Genomic DNA, 10,697 nt, shown 5'->3' on the forward strand with positions numbered 1-10,697 from the left:
TGGGGGGCATCTTTAACCACGTGGGAAGGGAATTGTGGTCTCTAAAGAAGGAGGCCATCTGGTGTGTTCTATGGTGGAACCGCTCCTCCTGGGAGCAGATACGGCGGGGGCGGAGGAATTGGGGATACGGGATGGCATTTTTGCAAGAGTTAGGGTGGGAAGAGGTGTAATCCAGGTAGCTGTGGGAGTCGGTGGGTTTGTAGAAAATGTCAGTGTCAAGTCGGTCGTCACTGATGGAGATGGAGAGGTCCAGGAAGGGGAGGGAGGTGTCAGAGATGGTCCAGGTAAATTTAAGGTCAGGGTGGAATGTGTTGGTGAAGTTGATGAATTGTACTGCCGAAATTCAGCAAGAGGTATCACCTTCTAAACCTATGACTACTACCATCTAGAAGGACAAGAGCAGCAGATACATGGGTAAACCAGCACCTTCCAAGTCACTCATGGTGAAACATGGTGAAATTTCCTATGGAAATGTATCATTGCTCCTTTGGTGTTTCAAGGTTAAAATCCAGGAATTCTGTCTCTAATGGTATTATGGGTTTACCTGCAGCACATGAGCTGCAGCAGTACAAAAAGGTAGATCACCACCACCACCACCACCACCTTCTCCAGGGCAACTTGTGATAGCCAATAAATGCTGGCCAACTCCTGCACCAGCATGAACAGATGATAAAAGACTATGAAAGGTCAAAAACCTGAAATCTTCACTCTGCTTTTCTCCCCATTGGTATTGCTAGTCCAGCTGCCTATTTTCAGCAATATCTATTTTATTTCTACTGTTAATAATGAGTTCAAGCTGAGGAAGTATCCAAGTGCTGCCTTTCAAATTAGATGCTAAAACAGAGAATTTGACAACCCTTTCAGCTCGTACTAAAATATCCCACAGGGTGATGTGGTGAAGACCGGGTGAAACCTTTTCAGTGTTCTGACACTATTCATCCCTCAGCCAACAGCAGTCAAAAAGACAAATTAACTAATCATTACAGCACTGTTGTTTGTGGGAACTTGCTGGACAGAAATTGACTGCCCTGTTTCTCTTCATTACAACAGTGATGGAACTTTAAAAACACTTTATTAGCTGTGAAGTGGTTTGAGACACCCATGAAGTCATGGAAGGAGTTCCATATGTGGGAATTATTTCTTTATTAGTAATAGAATTACTATCGAAACACAAGTTGTGCTTTCTCTGAGGACCTCAAGAGATTTGGGGCAGGAGAAGTCACGTTATTACTGTTAGGATACTAAAAGAAGCATAAAATATTGTGGCACAGTAAGGGGCCATTTGGCCCACAATACCATGCTGACGTTTTGAAAAGGGTACCCAAAACACAACTACATTTTGTAATGTCCTACTTTCCTGCTCTTCTCCATAGCTCTGTGTATATTTTACGTTCAAACAATTATTCATTCCCTTTTGTATGTCTCCATTGAATCAGCTTCCACTAGCATTTTGGGGCCTTTATTCCAAATCATTACAACTTGCTGCATAAAAATCCTTCCTGGTGTATCACACAGAAGCAGACTACCCAACCATTTCATTGATTTGAATGAAAATGACAATCATATAGCTTCTGCAATGAGCAGTCCATCCAAAACCATAGATTTCCACCCAGGTGGTTATCCACCCTGACATTTTCTGACTAAGTTCTGCGCTTGAATGAACAATGAAAGCACTTGTGTCAAACTTTACTGCATTTTTTTCATGCTAAGCTGTCCCAACCAAAGGGAGTTTAATACGTATATTTAAGTAATTTGCACAGGAACAAACTGTGCCCTGAGGTGCATTCACTGCAGAATAGGGGCATGCAAAAGATCTAGGAGAAAAAGTATTTAACTGTTCCAGAGATGAATAGTTGGACAAGCTATTATAATAGGCTGTGGAATGCCAAGGAAATGATGATGGTGGGAAAAAGGGATTACATGGAAGCCAGATTTGGAAGCCAAATGGAGAACAGTGAAGCATTCTTCACTGTATGTTTGGAACAAACAAAAAGTGATAATAGGTCTTGGTCTCTAAGAGGCAGGGAAGTGGAGTCTTAACATAGGGAAAATGATGAAGTCTTTTAACTTTTAATTTCCAAAATTGTTTATTACAGAAATGCCAGATTTGAGGGGACAGTAACAGAATGTTGTGAAATTGAGTTTAGAAGATTAGAATTTGAAAACTGGTCTTCCAGAAAGGCCACCTTGATTCAAGGGAGTGGGAAAGAGTATCAGAGGTAATCTGATTTCGAGTGTAACTATCAAATCCTTGTAAACACCTTAATTAGATTACCTCAAGCTTCTATACCTCAGAGAGCACAAACCCGTGTTTACCCAACATCTCCTTATCATTCAATCCTCCAAATTTCAGTGTAAACTGACTGAATATGCACTGCACCCCCTTCAAACCAATACCTTCTTCCTGAAACCAGAACTGGGTGAGCCTTTAGCAAAATAAGTATCAAGGTCTCATCTCTGAGGAGATGATAATGTCACTGGATTTATAATCCAGTCAATCCAGGCTAATGTTCTAAGGGCATGGGTTCAAATCCCAATGTGGGACATGATGAAAATTTGGATTCAATTTAAAAATAAATCTGGAATACAAATGCTCGAGTGAGGACCATTTTTGTAAAATCTCATCAGGTTTACTTGTGTTTTTTTGGAAAGGAAATGTTATCCTTCCCTGGTCTAATTGTGACTCCAGACCCACAGCAGTGTCTTGATCTGCTTTTTACATTTTATTCAGTGCCATTTCCAGGGAGACCATCTTGGTGAGAAGACCCGAAAACCAGAACTAGCCCTAGACGAGAAGGGAAAGCTCAAATTGATGACTTCAGATCCTGAAATATCAGCCAACCCTCAAAAGACCAACAAACTCTTCAAACGTTAACTCTGTTTTCTCTCCACAGATGCTGCTAGACCTGCTGAGGTTCTCAGCAATTTCTGTTTTTGTGCAATTGATTCTTCTTTGGGCAATTAGAAGTGGGTAATACTGGCCTAGCCAGCAATATCCACATCTCATTAACAAATAAAAAGGGTGAACAATCCATTACCCTGAGTCATCGCTTTTATACCTTTACAGTCCAAATCGAGGTCTGAAACGTTTCTACCAAAATCAGCAGCATGATAAATCTATTACAACTATTTTGAACACTGAGCTTTAAAAATAATGACATTGGATGTCAGCTTAATTTAACTTTTTTTTAAGTACTTCATATCACTTCAGACTGCTTACTTTGAAATGGTTAATGCATTTACCAAAACTAGGATAAAATTGGAAATGTTAGTTCCAAATGTAAATGTTAATGAACTCCACCTGCTTATATTTTTGTTCTACACTTATCTACACTTCTAGGCTTATCACTTTATAGCTTCTCCATGTTTTGGACAGGGTCTGAGGGTCAAATGTTTTAGTGTTGACATTAAGCGCTATGGTTCCTATGTTTCCTATCAGTGGACATTAAGAACATGATTAGATTTTTGAGGTAATTTGCAAAAGAATCAGATGAGATTACAAGACCTTTTTTTGTTTTTATGCAGCTGCCTGTAGTGAGCCGAAATGCATCGCCTGAAAGGATGTTAACATTTCCAAGTTGGCAGGCTGGAACTAGTGGAAGTGCCTCAAGAATCAGTCCTGAGGCCTCAGCTATTTACAGTCTGCATTAATAATTTAGATGTGGGGAGGTAGCGGTGTTTTGGTATTGTCCCTGGAATAGCAGAGCCTCAAGTTAATTATCTGAGGGCACTGGTTCAAATCCCAGATGATGAAATTTGGATTCAATAAGAAATATCAGGTATTTTTTTTTAAAATGGCTGAATAGTGGCTTCTGTTGATTATTGTAAAAATCTATCAGGCTCACTATTCCTTTTATGGTCTGGTCTGACTGACAAATTTCAGATTCCAGATTTCCAACAATACAGTTGCCTCTTAACTGCCTTCTGGAAAATAAATAATGGGCCAGCTTGCAACCTACATCCCATGGATGAATAAATGAAGAGATATTGTATTATTCATGTATCAAAGTTTACTGCTGATCTAAAGCTAAGTCAAAACATGAGCCCTAGGGACGATGTAGAGGTACAACAAAAAGTATAGACAGTTTAAATGAATGAGTAACAAGATAGCAGATAGGAGTAAATGCAGGAAAGTGTGAAATTATTCACTTTGGTCAAAAGAATACAAAAGCAGCATTTTTTCAAAGATGCAAAACTAGTAAGTGTTGTTTTTCAGAGGGCGTTTAGAAAGACCATTCAAGTTTGAGGTAGGGCTTTAGTCAGTATGGGAATCAAACATTATGGCGAAAAGGCATGAAAGTGGAGTTGAGGATGATCAGATCAGCAATGATCTAATTGAATGCTAGAGCAGACTGGATGGGTTGAATGGCCTACTTGTGCTCCTGTATCTTACGCTTATAACATAGGAAGTTAACGTGCAAGCACAGCAAGCAGTTAAGGAGGCAAATGCAAGAACTTCATTATACAGGGATCGAAAAACAGGAATGAAGAGGTCTTGTTACAATTTTACAGGATTTCGATGAGATTACACCTGGAATATCGTATGCATATTTGGTTTCTATGTGCAAAGATAGAGTTGCAGCAAAGGTTCATGAAGTTGGCCCATGGGATGCAGGGGTTAAGATCACAGTGTTATCCTTTGTTGAGATGCTGAGTAAACTGGGTCAATATTCACATTCTCAGGATAAGAATTTGAACCCATGTTACCCAAAGCATTAATCTGGATGACTGGTCCAGTAACGTTGCTATCACATGATTAGATTAGATTAGATTCCCTACAGTGTGGAAACAAGCCCTTCAGCCTAACAAGTCCACACCGACCCTCTGAAGAGTAACCCACCCAGACCCATTTCCCTCTGACTAATGCACCTAACACTATGGGCAATTTAGCATGGCCAATTCACCTGACCTGCACATCTTTGGACTGTAGGAGGAAACCGGAGCACCTGGAGGAAACCCATGCAGACACGGGGAGAATGTGCAAACTCCACATAGACAGTTGCCCGAGGCCGGAATTGAACCTGGGTCCCTGGTGCTGTGAGGCAGCAATGCTAACCACTGAGCCACTGTGCTGCCCACTATTATCATACCTGCACTACATGGGCTGCGGTTAGTTGAAGAAGGAAGCTTATCACCACCATCTCAATGATAATTTAGAGTCATAATTCATACAGTAGTGAAACAGACCTTTCAGTCCAACCAGTCCATGTCAGCCATAATCCCAAACAAAACTAATCCCACCAGCCTGCGCTTGGCCCATATCTCTCAAAACCTTTCTTATACATTTACTTATCGAGGTGTTTTTATTGAAATTGTATCTGTACCTGGAACCATCGCTTCCTCTGGAAGTTCATTCTACACACGAACCACTCTGTTAAAAAAGGTTGCTTCTCATGTCTTTTTCCTCTTACCTTAAAAATATCCCCCTCATCTTGAAATCCCTCACCCAAGAGAAAAGACACCTGCCATTCACATTATCTATGCCTCTAATGATTTTATAAACCTCCATAAGGTCACCCTTCAACCTCCTATCCTCCAGTGAAAAAAGTCCCAGGCTAGGCAGCCTCTCCCTATAACCCAAACCTTCCATTCTCAGCAACAGCCTGGCAAATCTTTTCTGAACCCTTTTCAGCATCATAATATCCTTCCTATCACAGCACAAACAGAATTGGACACAGAACTCCAGAAGAGGCCTCATCAATATCCTGTACAATCTCAAGATGACAGACCAACTCCTCTACTCAAAGGTCTGAGCAATGAAGGCAAATGTACTAAATGCCTTCTTAACAACCTTCTTAACATCTGAACCATTTGGTTTGGGCAACAGATGCACACCTTGCCACTGATGCCACATCACATACAATAAAATTAAAAATGTTAAACAATCCTTTCAAAGTTCTAAAAATATCAGTGGAACAGATGACTATATCTGTGTACCTTTTCTTCTGCTTTCCTTTTGGTCTGCTCGTCCATCCAGCTGAGCTCATGCAAATTCTGTACGAAAACTTCACGAATCTGCTCGATTAGTTCTTCAACCTGGAGGAATGAGTAGAAAATAAAATATTCGCTGAGTTCAGACGACACACAGGTGAGATTAAATGGGAAACATTAAAGATGGGTGGCACAGTGGCTATCACTGCTGCCTCACAGTGCCAGGGACTCGGGTTGGATTCCACCCTTGAGCGACTGTTTGTGTGGAGTTTGCACATTCTCCCCATGTTTGCGTGGGTTTCCTCCAGATGTTCTGGTTTCCTCCTATAGTTCAAAGATGTGCTGGTTAGGTAAATTGGCCATGCTAAATTGCCCATAGCGTTCAGGGGTGTGGAAGTTAGTTGCATTAGTCATGGGAAATGTAGAGTAATAGGATAGGGGAATGGGTCTGTGTGGGATACTCTTTGGAGGGCCGGTGTGGAACTTGTTGGGCTGAAAGGCCTGTTTCCACACTCTAGGGATTCTATGATAATCAAAATTAAACATCAAACAAGATTGAGCTGTGAGACAGAATGTGCTTCCTCTCCCAAGAAGATCAGGAATGGCAGGACAAAGGTACAAGTGGTTACAAGAAAGTTCAGAATTGAATGGCTGAGGAGATTTGTAGATGAATCACTGGATTAGCCGAAAGACTTTTGTAACGATCAAAAGGGAAATGGCTAAATATTTGAAAAGGACGACAGGAAAGAGCAAAGGACAGTGACTAAGTGAATAGAGTTAGAATAGGCACAATAGCCCATGATTGGCGCATGAGAGTGGAGACAAAAAAATGCTGAAATCACGGGATAGATTTTACAAAAAAATGCTCCAGGCACAAGCAGTACTGAGCAGATGAAAAGTTGTGGAAAATATTGACTTTGAGATAAATTTCAGGTAAATGTTTCTGCTGTGTGAATCTCTCCACATTATATTATATTTATAAAGCCCTTGTCCACTTTCTCTGCAGGTACTAGTACATCTGAAATCCTGGAGAAACCGAAGGCTGCATTCTTCTCCTTAATGAAATCTCTGGAATGTGTTCCAAATTAGGATAGATAGAAAGGGAAAAAAAGTATATTCCTCCTTTGAATATTTCCAGAACAAGAGGGCAATAGTGTAAAACTGGAGGTAGGTCATTTAAGGACAATGCCAGGATACATTTCTTCACAGAAAGGGTAATGGAAATTCTTTTTTGGGTTATGTAACCCTTCTCTCTCCATAAAAAAGCTGCTGATGCTGAACATCAATCAAAAAGTGACAACACTGAAATCGATTTATATAATGAAGATGGATAACTAGAGTTAGAATAATGACCAATCAAAATGTAATTGAATGATGTACAAGCTAGTTGTATTTGATACATTTACAATTATGGAAGTTATCTATTTGTTGAAGGGAGCTGTGACCTGATCTGCACTCTTTATTTTAAGCAAACTGAAATAATGACCCATGTGTTCAATAGGAAACAGCCGAGGATGGATTCCTGGAAAGCACGGTTTCCATTTTCAATCATCTGCTCATCATACAAAATCATTTTTCAGCACAGGAAGTCACTAGTGTCCTTCTGCAATAAAGGTTGATTAGGTGACCTAAAACGTAGACATATCCAAAATCTTGGCAATGTGGAGGCTAATAAGGATGAGGATGGGAATAAAAGAAACTCTTTGATCTCGAGCAGAAACATCATTATTAAGCATTTACGTGTGGTTCCTGACAATGAAGGTGACTTGGGTAAAGGTGGTAATGGCAAGACCTCTTGAACAGGAAATGCTGGAGAACATTTAGCGTAAGGTGAGATTGAAATCACTGAAGAATGGTATCAATTATCTTTTGGGTTGAATGTTCTTATATCTGTTCTTACATTCCTATGAGGCAGACATATTCACTTATAATACATAACAAAACATAAAGCAAGGAAAAGATTTGCATTTATGTAACATTTTCAAGATAGCTGTGTCCCAAAATACTTTGCAAATAATGTAGCACATGCGAAAAGTACTCACTTGTGCAATGTGACAACTACACAGCCAATTAATGCACAGCAAGCTCTCCACAAATAAGAATGTGATAACTATCAGGTAATCGGTTTTCATGAAGTTGATTGAGACATTAACAATGGACAGGACACCAGAGATGTCTCCTCTGTCCTTCTTCCAATTTATGTCAAGGGTCATCTCCCCATGGGGTCTTGGTTTGAAGTGCCATCCAAGAAAATAAACACCTCAATAAATCTTTGAAATGATGCACATAATTAATAAACTGAATTAGAACATGATACAAAAGAGTCATAGAGTCAGAGAGATGGAAACAGACCTTTCGGTCCAACCCATTCATACTTACCAGCTATCCCAACCCAATCTAGTCCCACCTGCCAGCACCCAGCCCATATCCTTCCAAACCCTTCCTATTCATATACCATCCAAATGCCTTTTAAATGTTGAAATTGTACTAGCCTCACCACTTCATCTGGCAGCTCATTCCATACACTTACCACCGTCTGCATGAAAAAAATCTTTTCTGAACCCTTTCAAGTTTCACAACATCTTTCCGATAGGAAGGAGACCAGAATTGCACGCAATATTCCAACAGTGGCCTAACCAATGTCCTGTACAGCCGCAACATGACCTCCCAACTCCTGTACTCAATATTCTGACCAATAAAGGAAAGCATACCAAACGCCTTCTTCACTATCCTATCTACCTGCGACTCCACTTTTTAGGAGCTATGAACCTGCGCACCAAGGTTTTTTGCATGTACGTTACTTCATCAATTCAAATCCAAACTATGGGGAAATGGTGGCACCGTGGTCATATCACTGGGCTAGTAGTCCAGAACCCCAGGCTAATGTTCTGTGTGCAGCAGGTTCAGAGATGTCCGTTGGGGAAGGAAATCTGCCATCATTACCTGTTCTGGCTTACATGTGACTCTAGACTTACAGCAATGTTGTTGACTCTGAACTGCCCTCTGGCAGAGCCTGGCCTAGCCGGCAACATCCCATGAACAAATGAAACAAAAATCCATCAAAGAATTGATGAAGTGAGAAGTGAGCAGAAAATCTCATCCATTGTTTTTTAAACTTGGGAATGAGCAAAACAGGCACAATGCCCATGACACATCATACCCTGATCAGCCTTCCCTCCAGGTGAGAAACTTCAACAGGATTATGGTCTCACAACTTTGTTTTTTTATTCTGGTTAAGTCCAAATGGAGTATAATTTCAAGATGCTGTTAAAATGATAAATGTTAGATTTAATGGGACTCTTCATTTAAAAGTAAAGGGAAAGGATCTGTAGATAAATACTTTGGAGGACATTTGATTAACATATTTTATGATGGCACAAAGTTTATTTAATGGACACAAAGTTTTGTCCCTCAGTATAGTCTGATTAATGTGTTCGGTTGCTGCCATGTCTTTCCATATATTGACAGAGGCAAGGATTTTATTTCTGATAAGAAAAAAGTTAACCTTTAACTAATTATATGGACTTTTATGATGATTCCATTGATTACTTATTTACCGGTTGCTGTTCTTTCTTCTTTCAAAATTACAGATGACGTCCATGAGTAGTTTTTAAAAATACCTATTTGCTCCAGGGTCTGTTTATATCTGTACACTTAATGCAGACAGTATGGTGTATGTAAAACTATCTTTTGTCATCTGCCTAATCATGCTTTCATTCCTAACATTACAACAATAAGCTTTGTAGTAAGCTGATAAGAAATTAAAAGGTAAGGTTTGAAAGGAGCAACAGATGGAACAGCTAGTACATTATCACGTTTGATGGCCCTCCATTGACAATACAGCTTTGCATGTTTACCTACATTTTCACTCTGCTCCTCAGTTCACAAGGGAAAACATCTTCTTAACCTTCATCCTTCCAAGTCCCCTCAGATTCCGTACTGTGCAGAAGGATGCCATTCAGCCCATCAAGTCTGCACCAACCCTCTGAAGCCATCCCACCCAGATCTAGACCCTGCCCTATCCCTGTATAAGGATTCTGGGTAATCCAAGATGGAGGACAGGAACGCTGTCTGGCTGTAAAAGTGCAGGAGAGTGAGAGAGTGAGAGAGTGAGAGAGTGAGAGAGTGAGAGAGTGAGAGAGTGAGAGAGTGAAAAAAAAATATATCCGTCTATCGCTGGACATCAAAGTGCATCTGGGAAAATTAACAAACAGTGAAATTCACACCTAATCTTGGAGGACCTGTTGGGCGAATTTCACAGCACAGAATCAGAAAAGTTAATTGTTGTTTTAAGTCTGTCCAAGAGAAAAGCTGCAGTAGTGAGTATAGTGGATTCTTTCTTGATTATATGTGTTTTTGGAGATAAGTCTCTTGATTAAACTTAAAATATAAGTCATAGCTATTAATTTAACCTGGGGCAGTGTTTGTAGAGGAATAAGACGGTGTTATTTTCTGGGTCTGTAGATTGTGAAGGAGCAAAAATGGCCTTTGCAGTGATATGTATGTCTTGTCAGATGTGGGAGTTTAAGGAGAGTTTAAGGGTTACCGTGGATTATATCTGCCATAAATGCTGTTGGATGCGAATGTTATCAGATCGAGTGGATCAGTTGGAGAGACAGATAGAAGCGATGATGAATTTGCAACAGCAACAGTATGTGATGGATGGCAGTTATAGGAAGGGGGGAAAAGTCTCAGATACAGTCACATAGATGGGTTAACTCCAGGAAGGGTAAGAGAGGTAGGCAGCAAGTGCAGGAGTCTTTTGT

At 40.2% G+C, this 10,697-nt stretch overlaps 1 protein-coding gene across 4 annotated transcripts in view; it reads right to left on the reverse strand.

The window, feature by feature from the left end:
• Positions 1 to 10,697, reverse strand: part of LOC122556163 (neprilysin-like) — a 174,924-nt gene that overhangs the window by 34,630 nt on the left and 129,597 nt on the right. For all 4 annotated transcript variants that reach the window (XM_043702673.1, XM_043702676.1, XM_043702674.1 and 1 more), the window contains exon 14: positions 5,938 to 6,036. In XM_043702673.1, the coding sequence (XP_043558608.1) occupies positions 5,938 to 6,036 (99 nt within the window). The remainder of the gene's footprint in view (positions 1 to 5,937; positions 6,037 to 10,697) is intronic.

The sequence above is a fragment of the Chiloscyllium plagiosum genome, chromosome 13 (assembly GCF_004010195.1).
Source record: "Chiloscyllium plagiosum isolate BGI_BamShark_2017 chromosome 13, ASM401019v2, whole genome shotgun sequence".
NCBI lineage: Eukaryota > Metazoa > Chordata > Chondrichthyes > Orectolobiformes > Hemiscylliidae > Chiloscyllium > Chiloscyllium plagiosum.